This window comes from Epinephelus lanceolatus, chromosome 21 (assembly GCF_041903045.1).
Source record: "Epinephelus lanceolatus isolate andai-2023 chromosome 21, ASM4190304v1, whole genome shotgun sequence".
NCBI classification, from domain to species: domain Eukaryota; kingdom Metazoa; phylum Chordata; class Actinopteri; order Perciformes; family Serranidae; genus Epinephelus; species Epinephelus lanceolatus.
Window position 1 is genome coordinate 17,986,790 of NC_135754.1, and position 17,117 is coordinate 18,003,906.

Consider the following 17,117-nt stretch of genomic DNA (forward strand, 5'->3'; position numbering starts at 1 on the left):
TTTTCTGTTTTGTTTTGTGGCGCATTCATCCCTTCTGCCACGGTAATCTAAATAATATCCTGTAGTGTGAGATGCACCGTTAGTCAAATCTTGTGCAGTGTGTGCATGTTTGCGATTAGAGAGAACATCTGTGAAGTTTCTCCGTATATCTCCGTATATGCATAATGCAGCCCGATTTTAGAATAAATAAAACATCTCTAGTCCTGTAGCCCAGATTAACTACAGGTAAGATGAAAAAATATGTATTTTTGTTTTAGGTTAACCTGTCTCTTGAACAATGGAACTGTGCTTCATTATATCACAGCCCCATAGTGCTGGTGTGTTCCGCTGCACGTGGCCTTTGGAGCCCTTAAAGTTAGTGTCTGCCCTCTCCAGAGTCGATCCCAGAGTCTCCACTGTCCCAGTATGATGGATGATAGCGTTTATCGCAGCTCCATTCCACTGGCTCTCCTCCCTTTAATTGGATTAAAACAGGTCCACTTGGATTCGACCAGCGTGGTCACTGGCCATGTTTATGTCTGAATTATTTCAGCGCATCCTCCTTTTGTTGTTGCCAGTCTGATGAAGACAGGGCCGCGTCAGGACGGTCCCCGAGCCACCAGAATAGATCTGGCATGCAGGCTTTGTCTCGCAGTGTGGCTGTCTTTGGAAAACAGAGCGTCAGTGCTGCAAGAAAAGCTAGCCTATTGGCACTGCTACTGACATGATTCCAGATCCCCCCACTCTTGTTGCCATGGAAATCTGTAGCATATGTTCAGTAACCTAATTCCATCGGGCCCGAGATAAGACCACACATGGTAACCTGGCAGCCTCGCACACGCAAAAAGAAGCGTGCTGGCAAATTACACCTCTGGAAGAATACCATATAACCAGCTGATTATTCATGTCAGTGTGTAGTGGTGTCAGATAGGAGCCAGTGAGCTAGAAACCTCAAGGCAAGTGGTCTGCCCTCAAAGCTTGAATCTGTGTCGTGGAAACAGGAAGTAAAACTCCGCTCTGTGCTGCCTGTCTGAGAAGTTCCCCTCTGGGTGAAGGTAGCGCTATGTCAGCAGTCCTCCTGCCCTCCAGGTCTGGGTGCCTGCAGGAACTCCAGATAAGCACAGTGGCAGCGGTGGCAGCACCCTGCCCCTGCCATTACTTCCCTATTCTTCCTTCCCCACTCTGGAGCTTCCTGCCAGCTTCCTGCTCGTTCTCACTTAGCTCCGCGCTACTGATGTCTGCTGAAACCCTGTCAGACAGTTTCCTCTGTTTAAAGATTCAAATGTCTGAAGCTGTCTCCACCGTTGACAGATTCACTCATCAAAAGTGGGCACTGGTTGTGAAATATTCACAAGGGCACAGCCAGAGGTCGGATGTTACTGTTCTTTCAGTTTTGTTCCCCTCTTTTGACCAGTATTTGCATTCTTAGTATCTTCAGTCTTTTATCCCACAGAAAAGATTTTTACATCATATCTTATCTTGAAATTAGATCTGGGTTATGAGGTCTTGATCATAAGGTGTGTGGTCATGTGGGTCAGGCTTGCCTACAAACAACTTAACATTATAAAAGGCACAACCAGACTCAGATTGCATGGGATTGCCCTGACACATAACACTAAGGCTGCACAACTGCACCCTTGTTTCTACAGCATCACACCCCTCTTGTGATGTTCCATTTTTTTATCGTGTATAACAGAGATACTCAGTTTGCAAAATGACAGGAGGCCAGGGGCCAGTTAACAAACGAACATTAATAATATTTCTCACTGTAAATGAATTTCCTGTTTTCAGTGTTTCGAAGTTTGCGACCTGCTTTATCTTTGCCAAGAGACAAATCCAGTCACAGCGGATGCGCAAAGGTTAGCTGTACACAGGGGCGTGTCTAATATTTGAGGACACTGGGGGGCTCAGCCCAGACCTCTGTTGGGGGGGGGCAAGGGATCCTACCCTGGCACTTTAAAAATATAAAAAACAAGCTCTATTTTGGTGTCTTTCTTGGACTCTGACGCCTTAGTTATATTCAAAGTACAAAAAACTTGTGTACAGCCTAGGGCTTGGCAGTATGGATTATTTTATTTTATTTTATTTTATCAGATACCGCTACTGCTATTGAAACAACATTGTGGGGTTGACTTTTGGTGCTTTCACAAATATTTACACAATGAGATTTTTGATAGATAATCATTAGTAATGTGGACAAAATGACTAAGTGGGTAAAGGCAAACAGTAGCATGGCTATAATAGTGTGGTAAGGTCAAATAATGGCACACTTTACTGTAATGTGGCCATTAAATACAAGAATATCCAAAATCTACGACGATATCTAGTCTTATGTCAATATAATACAGTAGAATATCAAAAATAATATTGATAGAGTATCAATATATTGCCCAAACCCTTACCTAAGTGATGTTTATTGGTGGAACATCTCAGTTTAAGGGCACTTTTCAAAAGGCCTTTAGTCCAGTTTGCTCAGGTCGGAGTAGTCTGTGCCAACACAATAACACTTAATAATCTATTCTGTCTCAAAACGTCTCATTAAAAAGTGTCCTTCTCAGTGCCACTGCATCAAAACTTCCCCAATTATCTTGTTGCGCTGTCCCCAGTGACTAAGTCCTCACTGTCACCAATCCCTCGTGTCACGTCATCAAGTCTCAGCATGTCACAGTAGGAACTCTTTATCTGCCGCCCTAGTCTGGACTCTGGATCCAGCGCCTCAGATAAGTTGCAGCCATTGGCTCAGCTCCATCATGTTTGTTACAACGCATTAATTCCGGAGACCTGTCAGGGTTGAGTAATGAGTCATTTTCATGCCATAACATGGTAGCCGGCAGGTAGAACTAAGGCTTTTACAGTTAATCCTCAAGTCTTTGACCCTGACTCATCAGCTCCTCTGATAGACAGGCAGGGAGGAATGCTTGCTCGGGCGAAAGTACTTTTAAGCGAAAAGGTTGCTCTGATCTGCGAACAAGAAAATAAAAAAATCCCACAATGAAGTGATAAACAAAATCTTTTGCCAGTAAAACGGCTGCAGACAGACTGCATTCATTACTAAAGGGGCGAAATAAATTCTCAGTTGGTTTCCTCAAGTGTGCTAAAGAATGTGTGAAAGTGCTGATCTAATCCCTGTCACTGAAGTTTTCTGGGTGTGTTCGGATGCAGCAGAATGTTTCGACATTCATTATCCCTTTTTTACAGCTTTTCTGATCCAAGGGCATATTGGCCCGTGATAAGTGTCATTTTTAATAACAAGCTGTGCTCTGTTAAACAACAATCGGCACTCATTTGGCATCATCATTCTGTCTGCCAGCGATACTTGCATGGATGAAGTAAAATACATAAAAAGCACAAGCAGTAATGCTACTGCTCTGAAAACCTCGGGTGATACCCTTACAGCTGGCGGTTATAAAAATCACCCCTTGCATCCCTGTTGTTTCAACGGCTGCAGCTATTTAACAGGTTCATCATCAAGTGCACAATAACCGAGACATTTTTCTAACATAAACATTTTATAAGCTATGTTATCTACATCTCCAGCTATCTCCCTGCATTCACTCAAGACTCTGCCTGTAAATATTTATCACAAGAGTGACTCACTTTATTTGAGCGTGTTTGTGTGTGGGGGCTATATGTGGAGCCCGTCTCGCAAAGTGAGTTGAAAACAGTCAGGCTACCAAGAGCCATCAGCCTCACACAACCTATTAGTAATCACTAATAACTGATGCTGCAAAGCAAAAAGTTCAAATAACAAATCAAATACTTATCAACAGATCAAGTGTGGCATGCTTAAGATGAGATGGAGTGCATTTCTTATAACCTTATGTTCATCAATCTACGCATATATTTACGTGCATTACAAACCACCGTATAGGTATCTGACTGGATGAAAAATTAGTCTTGCAGCTTTAGCATGGAGGCAAGATAGTATCCAATTGTCCACAGTATTGATTACCCTATTGATCATTGAGCAGGCTTAATTGCCTCAATGTGAGTGTCTTAAAACTGATTTTACCTGCAGCCCTAATATTCAGTTGCTAATGATTGAAATCTTATTGAAATTCTTAGTTTCTTAAATTTAAAGCTATATTTGGCAACTTTTATAAAAATAACTGACATATTTGCTGAAACTTTCTCTTTATCCTGACAGTAGTACTTGAGACATATAACCTGTGAAAAGATTATGTTCCGTTGCCTCCTCGTAAGTGCTTCTAAAGGCATTTGCAAGAATCCACTGTGGCTGAATGAAAACCAATCAGAAAGGAAGAGACTCTAACGCAGCCATCAACCACGTCAGTCACTGCTTGTGAACTGCGGTCAAATATGAATCAAGATTCTGTCACTGCAATGCCTATTTATCTGTAAAATTAGAATGTTTGTGACCTGGTCACCATGTTGAAAACAGTCAAGCTAGGACTGGGCGATATGCTCTGAAAATTATATCACCATATTTTTCGGCTATATCTCGATACATAATATATATCTAGATATTTTTAAATCTCCTCAAAAGCACTGCATTAATGCTAGGACTGGAAGAGAAAATTGAACATAAGAATATTTCTAACCAAATGCCCCCTCTGATGCGACAAAGTTGTAGGGATGACTATTGTTGTTGTTTTTTTTCCCCAGAAAATATGAACACAATGAGATTTTTGATCAGTAATGTGGATTGAGTGACTACGTGGGTTAAGGCAAGAGTTAAAACAAACTGAAAAGTCTGTTAAGTTGATAAATTTACATCACTTTACTGTAATACAGCCTTTAAAATGAGGGAGAAAAACACCATTAATGTCATATCATGATACAACGATATCCAAAATCTAAGATTATATGTAGTCTCATATCTTGATAACAGTATAATATCTTCCCATTGCCCAGCTTTAAGTCAAGCCAAACCAAGCAATGCGCATTGGCTGGACTTACTTTCTTATTTTACAGCTAAACAGTACACTAAAATGTTTCTGAAAACATCTGAGGTGAGAAATAAGCGTTGCAGTAACAGAATCTTGATTCATATTTGATCAGCGCTGCCTAGTTTGACAGCTTGACCACAGTTCATAAGCAGAGATTGACATGATTGGCAGCTGGGTTAAAGACTCCTCAGCTCTGATTGGTTGTTTTTGTTAAGGCGCAATGGATTTTTGCAAATGCCATCAGGAGCACTTCAGTAATATGAGTAAAAGTTTTGATTATATAAGTTACCAACTGTAACTTTAAATGTTACACAGTTATTACCAGAGGTTATGCATTTTAGCAATCTGCTGTGCTATTAAACAAAGTTCTCAGTCTGTTAGAAAACACGTTTTCTCACAGTATTTCTCAGCGGTGTAAAAGTAAAAGTGGTAGCTAAAATTACCCAACAACACTGTATGGATTGCCGACTCAGTACTGTAGGACCACACACACCTACAGAAGCAACCACATCCAAGCAGTGATGTACTAGTTCGCTAAATTGAATTTGTACAGATACACACATTTTGTATTACGTTTTAGTTTGCTGTTGTGTACAAGATATACATTACAGTCAGGAGTCTTTTTTGTCTGTTAAGTATACTCTTACACCAAGAAATCCACTTGGGATGTTGCTCCCAGATGCATGTAGTACATACATACATACATACATACATACGTACACAAGATAAGAAGTGTGATTTTTATCATTAGTTATCAGTCTGATGGGCAACAACTGTTTGGTTACTCGTGTTAACAGTCGAGGCTTTGAGAAACCTTTTTTGTTTTGTAAAATTGTGAAAGCGCAGCAAGTCACAAGATGAGCTGTCATGGAAACCCCTGTGTGACACTCACTGTACGCTGACTGACAGGCCATGCGTTACATAACATCTGTGAAGTGCTGACTGACTCCTTTTATGTTTTGGCTTCGTCTAATGTCAGGATTAATTTATCAGGCAGCCAGTTAAGTGTTTGAATTGTTGAGGAAGAACTAATATTATTACATTTTTGTCCTTTTTGGTAGTCTTTCATTATTAATTATGTTCTTTGTTTTTAGATTTAAGTGGAACAAAAGGCACGTCTGTATCGCACAGTGCAGTACATCAGATACAACATCATCTGATGGTAACAGAACAAAAACAGGTCTGACATTTAAAAAGTAGTGGAATATAAATGTTAAAGCAGTTCAGGCTTATTGCCACACTTAATCATCAAGGAAATAGACTGTCAACATTTAAAAATGCACATACTAACAGTCACGCCTTCTGCTACTCTGAGGACAATCTGTTTCGTTATGATGCTTGTTGGTGTGTTGAATGTGCAAAGCAGGAGCACTCTGCCCCCAGTGGTTAAGGAGGGTACAACGCTTTCCCCCTCAGGCCCTGGGCTCGAGGCCAACCACGGAAAGGCAGTGCTAATGACTGTCGCACAAAGGCCAAATGTCTCACAGCGACGCAGGGAGAAGCTGGCGAGACTCAGCTCACTTAATCTCGCAACCGAGTTCAGCATGTGGAATAAATCCAAGTGGCCAGTCATAGGTGGCCTACACATGATCAGCGGTGCTTATGGAGACTTACTCTAACTTTAGCATCACTTAAAGAATCACTGACCCCTCTTACATCCAGGGTTGTTTACATTGGGTGTCTCTCAGTTTCTCAGGTATGTTTTCCTCTATAGCCTGAAGACTTGCATGCTGACGCCTCAGTTGCGGCGGTTACTTTGACTTTTTCCACCCACCACACTGTAACCGGTTTGCTCGTCTTCACTGTACAGCTCTCACTCCTTGTAATAGTGTGCTGAAGTGTTCCATGATTGTCTTACACCTAGCGATGCATTGAGAAATTGGCCAGGGGTCATTGATGCTCTTACTTAAATTAATTTAGACTAGGAGTAGGTACTTTATGGGCGGCAGGCTGTACAGAGGGGCCTCATTGCAAAACGATGGGTTTTCTAGAGGTGAGGTCTCTCTCTCCCTCTCTCTCTCTCTCTCTTTCTCTCTCTCTCTCTCGCTCTCTCTCTCTCTCTCTCTCCACTGTAAGCTATTGGCTACTCGCCCAGGTCTGCGACACTGAGGAACTGAGGAGCTGAAGTGGGCACTTTTAGAGCAGCTCCACTGAGCACAGGGCCAAGGACAAAAGGCGCGCGTCTGTGTGTGTTTGTACACACTCCTGTGAGTGGAGTATGTACACAGAAAGCATCCTTTTATGTCGGGTTCAGGGATCACGGGCTGTAGTGTTTTTGTTGTCTGCTACAGGCATGTTCTGTACATACAAGGATTTGTGTACGTGTGTGCGTGTGTACTCACTATACACTCACAGTGCATCCTTTTAGTTGAGGGCCAGAATGATTGTTGTAGTTGTTCTTACAACAGATAATAATGAGATAATTAAGCTAGATATGAAACATTCCGTGAGAGGCTGATCACTTCAATGAAAAGCTCCTGCCTTGGCCGTCGCAGACAGAAACATAATGAATTTGCATTCCCCGCGCTCCGTCGAGAACCAAATCAATTGCTTTGACAAAGTCTCCATGTGGCTGACACCGTGACTTTGCTCTCTCTCGCTGGAGATGAAAGAGGCCTGACAGTTATGAAAATGGCCACGGGGAAGAACCTGTCATCAAACATGAGGTGTTGACACTTGCTGTTGTTGTTGCCGCCGCCGTTGTCGTCATTGCTGTTTGCGGCCCTCGGATAGGCAGGCCTTTGGAGAGCTAAGCACGGTGTGAACATGTGCCATCAATGCTAGCATGGGGCTGCCACTTAATTCGACCACATTTAGCTAAGCTAGGGTGGGGGATGTGTTGTAGTCTGAGGACACAGCACAGGTTGTTTGGGAATTAATATTTTCAGAGCATGTGAAATAATTGTAGGGAAATGATTTTGATCCTTTTTTGAATTCTTACTGAGTGATACTGTTGATGCTTGAGGTCAAGAACACCTAGTACTGCGTAGCTCTCAGGGGGACATGGCAGACACCACTGTGTGATGAAGGACGAAGCAAAACAAAGCTCAACACTGATTTCCCAGTGTTTATATGTCTTCACAAAAACAGTGTTTTCCTAGTTTTGCTTATTGTTATCATTGGAAGGCAGAGTTTCCTCCTCACCCAGTGGGCCCTGCTTTACGTCGGAGTGCTGACTTCAGCCTGGGACAATGAATTCAGCGCTAATGGCTCCTGACATAAAGCACCGGGACTTCTGCTTACATACTTGTGCTGCCCTGGGGCTGAGGACACACACAAACTAAGGCACAAATGCAGTTTGACAATATAACAAGATGCTATCTACAAATAGAGATACAGTAGCTCCATGCCTGTATACACACAAGTGCACACACCCAGCGGCAAGGACCCACACACGCGAAGACACCCAAAGACACGCATTAGCGTCCGTCCCTACTGTCATTCTCTACCTTACCTTCGGGAGGAGAGTTGACGAGAGGAGAAGACAGTGTACTGGGAGCTGGAGGTTTTTTTGTTTTTTTTTTGTGAGAGAGGTTCCCCTGGGTTCGGAGGATTCGCAGTTTGAAAGGGTTTAATGGAGTTGAAGTAAGGGCAGTTAGCCGGCCAGGACACATGGTGCTGCAGTGGAGAAGAGCAGGACCTCAACCGGTCATCCAGCAGTCATAATTACAAGACTTCTCTATACTTGTTCAGTGGAATTGATATGTCACATGAATTGCGTTTCATGCACAAAATATTCTGTTTTTTGCCCCTTTTACAAAAAAGGTTTAGATGCAGCCACGTGTACTCCGATTAATTTACCCTAACATGTCGTTTATCACCTCAAAATATGGAGAAGTGGAATGGCTTGAAACGCTTGTGCCATGTAAACACAGCGGCAGTCTTTTATTTCTTCAGTGACCTTCTTGAAAAAATTGGCATTCCGATAATTTCCCATATCCAAGAACTTGTTGATATCGAAGTCTGTCATGTTATGTATATTGAATCCATGATAACGGACATAGCTGACCATAAACAGGGAGGATGTTGGTGTCGCAAACTGCAGTAGAACCCCAGTTGAGACACATATTCCAAATGTGTTGTATCCATGTCCAAATAATGCTCATAAAACCTAAATAATATACGCATATCCCCTATGTTTTAATCAGACAATGCAACATTCGGAAAATGGCCTACATCCGTAAATCTAAATGTAATATTCTGTGGACTATTAGCGTGCATGTAAATGTCGTCATCGACTTTGAGGTTGTTTTATTCCCATGCCCTGATGTGAAAACAACGGAGGATTATCAGAATATGTTTTTCATAGAAAAATAGGCTGTTTCCATGGGGAGTATAGACATTTTACAAACAGACACAAACCACTCTTCCCTATAAAAGCCTTTGTGAGAGCAGCTTTTAGATTCCTCCAACCAAAACACAATAACAAGGGATAAATGTAGCCAGATCCACGAGCCCAGCGGTCATTTTGCGGGCAGCGTCTTCGCCACAGGGATCAATGCGAGGAACATCGGAGGATTCTAGCTCTTAGCACCTTACCCTCCACTACCCTACAGTTCCCACATTACCATCTCTATGTTGCTGTTCACACATGAGCAGCTTGAGTGGCAGTGACATTTATGGGCTTGTCCAGAAAGCAGCCACGTCCATCCCTCAGGGCCGGCCCTTGCCAACCCCCCCCCCCCCCCCTGCTCTCTGGAGGTATCCAACTGTGCTGCTTCCTCTCCCAAAGGCCTTAATATACCCACTATCTATAAGTCAGATTGACTGAGCTGCAGGCCCACAGAGCGAACTGTACATACAAGTCAATCCTGGAAACAGACTGCTTTATTAGGTTATTATATGTACGAGGTGGAAATCAACGGAGTAGCACGACTAGATAGATGAATTGCTCCCCCATGCTTCTGAATCAAAACTGTCTAAAATTGATTTGTTCTCCTCTCCGCACATTTCCCTCTGCACTGTTTACACCACTGGAGTCCTGTTAAAGATGTTGATGGTAGTTGTTTTTAAATTGCTTTGAATCCAGGAGTGATTTGTCACTAAAATATGCCAAAGTCCTAAGTGCTGCCAGAATTAATAGACTCATGCATTCAAAATTCATTAGGAAATTCATCTGGGCATGGGATTGACCTGACCTTAAGTTGCCCTCATCTATCCTGCATTAGCATTCACTGAGTAAAAGCGGAGAGAGTGCTAATATGAAGTGGAAGAGATCCCACATGTTTTTTTCTATCCTAATAAGTGTCAGTCAGGAGGACTGAAGAAACGCTATCCTTGGTATTCTAAGGCAATAGCCTCCTGTCCTCTCCTTTCCTCTCTCCTCTCCTCTCGCTCCTCCTCTCTATGCGCTGTCTTCCTGGCTCTAATCATGTGGCCATTGTGTATGGATTTACTGCCCTCAGCCCCCAGGAGGGAGATTTGATTTTTCCCCTGCACTGGCTAATCTTTCCCTCTCACACTCTATTTTTCTTTTCTAATTCTGCCTGTCTCTCCTCCTCTTGCACTCTGAGATATTTTTGCTGTCCTCTCTTCCTTTAGTTAATCACCCTTAGTTGACTGGAGGCCTGTATTCGTTCTCTGGCTTTCTCATAATTTCTTATCCCTCACTCTTTCTGATACCGTCCTCCGTCTTTTCCTTTCCTCCTACTTTTCTCCACCAACACTTTGTTTAAACACAGCTCAGAATATTAGTGACTGCAGTGGCTGAAATGATTGCACACTGGCACACTTAATATGCATGTATTATTGCTAAGCAATTACAGTTATATGGCAGAATGTAATACTGACTCATCTGGTTGTTGAATTTGTTTTTGAGTCATTGTTTTCCTTTTTTCCAGCCACTCTCACTCTCCTGGCTCCATGGCAGCAGCGGTGCGAGGCAGTGAGTGGTCATGTGGACGCTGCACCTTCCTAAATGCCGGCGCAGCACCTCGCTGCTCCATCTGTGAGGCACCACGCCAGAAACCCGACCTTAACCAGATCCTGCGGCTGAGCAGCACCGAGGAGCACCGCTGGGCCTGTCCCCGCTGTACGCTCAATAACCCACAGGGATCTGGAGCCTGCTCTGTCTGTGGCTTTGGACCGTCACCTGCCACTCACACGCCCCCTACAACCACCATAGCTGCCACTGCCAATGGCCTCCCACCTGCTCCGACCGAACCTCCAGCACCTATTGTCATCCCCACAGTTCTGCTTGAGCCCCATGGACAGCATCCCGCTAAGGAGGAAGTGCTGCGGCGGTCTGAGAGCAACGGAGAGGTGTGCGGCCTGGAAGGGCACCACTCTGGCTGGGCTTGCCCTCGCTGCACACTTCACAACACACCCGTGGCACTGTCATGCTCGGCCTGTGGTGGGCCAAGGAAACTGTCTTTGCCTAAAATCCCGCCTGAGGCACTGGTGGTGCCTGAGGTGCGCACACCTGTGCTGGGGTTTCCTGTTAACCCAGCAGGGGCTGCCCCGCTTCTTATAGACCTAACAGATGACTCTCCTCCAGCTCCTCCCTGTGATCCTCAAGAACCTCCCCATGTGTCCTCACAGTCTCTTTCCTCACCTTTTACTTCTTTTTCCTCCCTCCAAAACAACCCAGTGCCCCGCAGCAGGAGAGAGGTGCCCCCTCCAGGGCGCCCACCAAACCCAGGCACCAACACTCCCAGCCCCACGTCCCCTTCAGCAGCCAGTGTGCCACCCCAGCCAGGCCCACAGCGGCCAGCCAAGCCCAAACATGCCCAGCCCCAGGAACCTTCATACCCCAGCAAGCGCCTCAGTATATTAGAGGAAGAAGATCCTCACCCACTGAACCCCCACCTCCCTGTTGCTCCCTCCGCCGCCCCCACCTGGAAGTGCCCTAGCTGCTCGTTGCCCAACCCGGGCAGCTCGTCTAAGTGCGAGGCCTGCCGCTCGTCACGGGCTGGTGCTGACCTCATCGACCTAGTAGGCTGTGAGACGGTACGATTTACTCCAGCCAGCCCCTCCAGCCCGGACTTTAGCACCTGGGCCTGCTCCAAGTGCACGCTGCGCAACCCTACTGGTGCCCCCAAGTGCTCTGCCTGCGGTTCTTCTAAGCTGCACGGCTTTCAGGAGCAGCAGGTGCCCCTGCCACGCTGCTGTACACACTGTGGCTCTGCATCATGCTCCTGTACACCTTCCTCATCCTCCTCGGGTCATAAAGCACGGAAACAAGCCCGGGGCTACCCTCCCTCCTCTTCTGCTATTGCCTCTTCTGGCTCCTCTTCGTCCTCCACCTCTGCACTCCTTCAGGAGAAGGTAGCACAGTGGAGCTGCCCAGCATGTACGCTGCTCAATGACATCAAGGCCAAAAACTGTGCAGCATGCCACACACCGCAGCAGTACCTCACCCTTCGAAAGGTGGTTAAGCCTCTGAAGAGGAGGGAGAGCATGCATGTAGAGGCCCGTCGACGAAATGACGAGGGCGAGGCCAAGGAGCTTTGGGAGAATATAGTCAGCTTCTGCAGAGAGGTAAGAAAAATATATTTGTCGTAGCTTTGAAACACATTAAAACACCACAAGTGTTCATCTGCAGGTAACTGATGTGGGTTATTGTCTATTAACAATAACAGTCATGAGTCACCATTACCTTCTTTATATCTTTACATTTTGTAGAGTTTTTCTCTGAGAAATCTGCTTAGTTGGATGTGCAATGCGTCACAGGGTGCACATTGCTTTTCAGTGCACAGTCCCCTCATTGTAATTCCTCTTTTTGTTATGTCTCTGGCATTGTTCCCACTCCCTCAATCTCTCTAATTTCACAGAAATGCTAATAGGCTTTGTCATTGCCTCTGTTTGCACTTGCTTCGTTAGCTGAGTTTTAAAGGGCCAGTGGGCGAATCTTGGCCACTTAAATGAGCTGCAGATACAGAGTGTCTCATACTGAATATCCAGTCTATAACCTGCCCTCAGTCACAGAGAAGTCAGTTCTGATTCACCATTTCAAAAGTCTCTCTTAAGACTGTAACTCCTCAGCAGGAGGCTCTAATGAGTCTGGTTTCATTGTTTGTTCTGATTAGACTTTGCAGTGATGGTTTTTTTTTTTTTTTATGACAACAGCCTAGCTTGAGTCAGACCGCAGCACATCTTACTACCCAGACACACCAAACCAACATCAAAGAGCTAGTGGCGAAGACGGCTGACTGTTGCTTCCCCTCACGTCGCTAGTGTGTCAGCCAGAAAGTTGCAACTGAATAGACCTCAAAGGCTCCAGCCAACAGCTAACTAGCACGTACGTTCTGCGACGCATGAGAGGACATAACTCTCCATACCAACAGACTGGAAGACTGACAGGATGAATTCAAGACGCTAGATACCACAAATGCTTACAAACCATGTCTGCTGAGGGGCTCAGTGGCTGAAAGACATAATCTTACCTAATATGCCGAGTTTGTTTTGATCTCACGCCCTCTTGAATTTAGTCGCTTGTTTGCTTTCCTCATTTCTGTTTCTCCTCTCGTGAACTGAGCTGTACTGCCAGTCAGAGGGATTTCGCTCACTGTCAACCTTCGCCATCTCTGATTACGATTCACCACCGGGATTACAGCAACAGATGCTCACTGACGGCCCGACATTGACCAACAGCTTGGTGTGTCAGGGTTCGTACTATATCATAGCAGACCTGTATGTAAGAGATTAAAACTTTTTTAATCATTCTGAATATAATTTAACTTTAAATGAGGATGTCACCGCATCAATTTTGCCAAGTAATTAAAGGATCATAGCTGTGGTTCTCGTTAACATGCGCTGTCTTTATTTTTATCAATATACACCATGAAACAGAACATTTTCATTAAGCTGCATAAATGTCAGATGGCAAAAAGTTAATCATCAAGTGTTTTTTTTCCTCCTAGAGGAAAAAACTTAATTATGTTTTTATAATTACGGGCTTGTCTGTTGTCATAAGCGCCTAAAATAATGATGCATTTTACCCGCTCCAGCACCTCGACATTTTGATGTTCAAAAGGTCGAGAAGACTTTGAGATCAACTGTGTCATTCATGAGCCCTGATTGGTGCGATTCACAGCGTCGCAGCTGTTTGGAGACACTGAGATGTCTTCCCTAGCAACTATGGTGAAGATGTGACAACCTTTCATGCCGCTTCTTTGCATCAAACCGCTTCGTGCTCACTTTCTCTGCAATACTGAACCTTTGATAGGCCTGTATTATGTTGTCATGGATATGCTATTCAGGGCTGTCGGAGAGGTTCATTTTAGACCTTTCAAGATGAATGCTAATGAGACAAACCTGATTGGACATGACGAAGAAACGTAGACATCGCGGAATATAAAGCTGCTCAGATTCAGGTCATTTTTCGGGGTTTCTATTCTCTGAATTTATTTGGTTGTCTCATGCGTGCCCACTTACTACACAGGCACGGCACCTATCATGCCATGTTTACAATAGCATGAAGTGTGCTTCAGAATGCATTATTAATGGCTCCTTTGAAAGTCGCAGGGCTCACTGCTGCGAGCGTGGGAGGGAAGTTGGCTCGGTAGGAAGGAAAGGATATCAGAGATTCCTCATCCCCACCTTCCCCTCCTCTCTCCCCAATTTAAGATCGACATTTAAGCTCTTCTTTCTTTTAATCATCCTTTCTTTTCTCCTACAAATATTTTAGGCCTAGCTCGCTCTCGCTCTGCCCCTCTGCACTCTTCAAAGTACTTTCCCCTCTTCATCTCTTTTTTATCCCGTCTCCCTCCATCACATCTATCCCCACACACTCATCCTGTTTTTTTTTTCCTCCTCTCTGCTAATATCTCAAAATATGCTTTCCCCTCGCCACCCACCACACCCCCTCCACCCCCATCCCACCCTCTCCACACGACTGCACTCAATTCTCCCGTGTAGCAGTCGATGCGAGGCTGTGTGTGTATGTGTGTGTGTGTACGTGCTAAGGTGAACACAGGGGCTGGCCTATTTTTAGCAGCAGAGCCGGAGAGGAGAAGAGCAGAAATGATCCACTTCCCTATAGTGAACGTAATCACCAACAGCATCAACTGCTGCAGCTCAGTTTTAGGGGTCAGAGGGATGGACGGGGGTAGAATCGGTAAGCGAGAGGAGCTAGTCTTTCTAATCCATCACTGTCGAGGCATTAACACTTGGCAAGCACCAAAACACCAGTCGTGAAAATTTAATTATGATTAAAGCTTTTGGTGTACCCCGATACAAGGTGTGTGGGCAGTCGGAGCACAAGTATTCAGTGAAAGTTTTAGATTGCTTTTTTATTATATGTTAAGTTCAGATTTTCTTTCAGGACTTGTTGGATTATAGCAAGTGGTGTTGCTGATGAAATATACTGAATATGTTAGTGGAGAGTTCGTCCAGATTGCAGCAATCAATAAAGACCAAAACAAGAGCTGGAGTCAGTGTGTACGAAATATTATTCTCTCCTCACCTCAGTGCCGTTTGTTTCTTTTGCCTCCTTGCCTTTCTACTCTCCTTGATTGGTTTTGAGAGCGAGAGGTGTGTGCACTTGATGCCAGTGCCCCGGAGCGTGTCCGCTTACTCACTGTGCCAGACAAGTAAACGCTACTAATGGCCATCAGCGCCGCTTGTGAACTGTAAAACCCAGCATGGCTGGAGCTGGTTCCTCTGTTCCCTCTCCATGTCAGCCTCTGGGGGAGCAACAGAAAGATGCTTCATGGCAACAGAGTGACTTTGATTTGTTTTATTTTCCCTCTTTGGACCACTCTTTATACTACTTGTTACTTGAATCTTTGCCACATTAGCCACACAAGGATTTTATCTGGGGGGTTTTGGATGTTGGATTGTTAAGTTCTGACTGCCTGCAGTCAGTGACAGGTTTTCACTGCCTGTGACAGCATTGTACGTACCAGGCTGTTCTGGGACGCTTTTGTTTTGGGGTTTAATATGCGTGGCACTTTGAAATCCAGCTCTATAGTTCCTTGTCACCACATTTTCATAGATCAGTAGGTTGTCTGTAGCACATAGATATCCAGCTACAAGCTTACTATCCTCAAAAAAAACTTTCTTATGCCTGCCAGGTCTGTGTAGTCTGGGAGATGGCGGGAAGGCAGCAGCTTTGCTTAGCTCAGCACTGAATTGGCTGATTGCAGTCTAGTTTGCATGCTGGCGTGTGCCCAGTGATAGAATCAGAGACAGCAGCACTGGGTTCACTCGATGAGGACAGTCAGCTAGACTTACGCCCGGCGGACGTCACGAGTCACGACACAGCAACTTGAACAACAGGATTATGCTTTAGTGTATGTGCGTGTTAGTCATACTCCTTACACAATCCAAACCTACGAGAGTTTCCACTTTGGTACTGATGTTATATCTTATTTCCCGTGTTGGCAGGTACCAAGTTACAGGTAACAAGTTACATGTAATTACATTACAAAATAAATGTAATTGTAATTAGTTACAGCTACTGAGAAAAATATGTAAATGAATTACAGTTGCTAATCAAAATGTTGCTGATTACAAAGGAGTAACATTGGAATACATATTTGTTAAAAGAGAGTATAAGATTAATTCTGTTGCTTCTCCTGTTGCCCAGTTTAAAACATTTGTTAGAAAAGTAATCAAAAGTAATCAATTGAATTACTTTGATGAATAATTAAAATAATTACATTACTTATTGCATTGTAAACAGGGTAACTAGTAATATGTTACCTATTAAATTTCAAAAGTAACCATCCCACACTGCTTATTTCATATAGGCAATAAGGTTTAACTCTCCATGTTGATATATTTTATATCTATGGGGGGTCTGCTTGTTTGTCAGGGACTGTTTCGCCCATTTAGTTTGAATAACTAGATTTTGATCTATAATCACTGTGAACAGATATCTGTATATGTATGCAGAATCTATAGGCAGTGGATAGTGTTTCAGTTTCCTTTTGTAGCGCAGTCCAAGGAGTATAGACCAGTCATGTTTGAGTGGCAGGTAAACAGTTTGTCCAGAGAAGTGGAATGCACTGGCCCATATAAACTCTTTGAACCCATCGGCTATTGTCTGATGATGAAATAGCTTTATATTAGCTTTTTTAAATTCAATTAATCTGCATTCATTTGCAGACATCTGTTTATAGTCTTGGCCTGGCGATCCACTGGCTATACCAGATCAGCCCGAAATATTGGCCCTCTCCCTCAGAGGCTTTATCATCATCAGACAATAGTTGATGGGCTCAGAGGCTGGATTATCTATATGTAACAGTTGGACTCTAGTGTTGTCTGCGTTGTGTTGATATGAAG

General features: G+C 44.2%; 1 protein-coding gene across 2 annotated transcripts in view; it reads left to right on the plus strand.

Moving 5' to 3' along the window:
• The window catches only part of capn15 (calpain 15), a 48,040-nt gene that overhangs the window by 7,340 nt on the left and 23,583 nt on the right, over positions 1-17,117 (plus strand). For both annotated transcript variants that reach the window (XM_033611623.2, XM_033611622.2), the window contains exon 2: positions 10,730-12,368. In XM_033611623.2, the coding sequence (XP_033467514.1) occupies positions 10,752-12,368 (1,617 nt within the window). In that variant the 5' untranslated portion in view covers positions 10,730-10,751. The remainder of the gene's footprint in view (positions 1-10,729; positions 12,369-17,117) is intronic.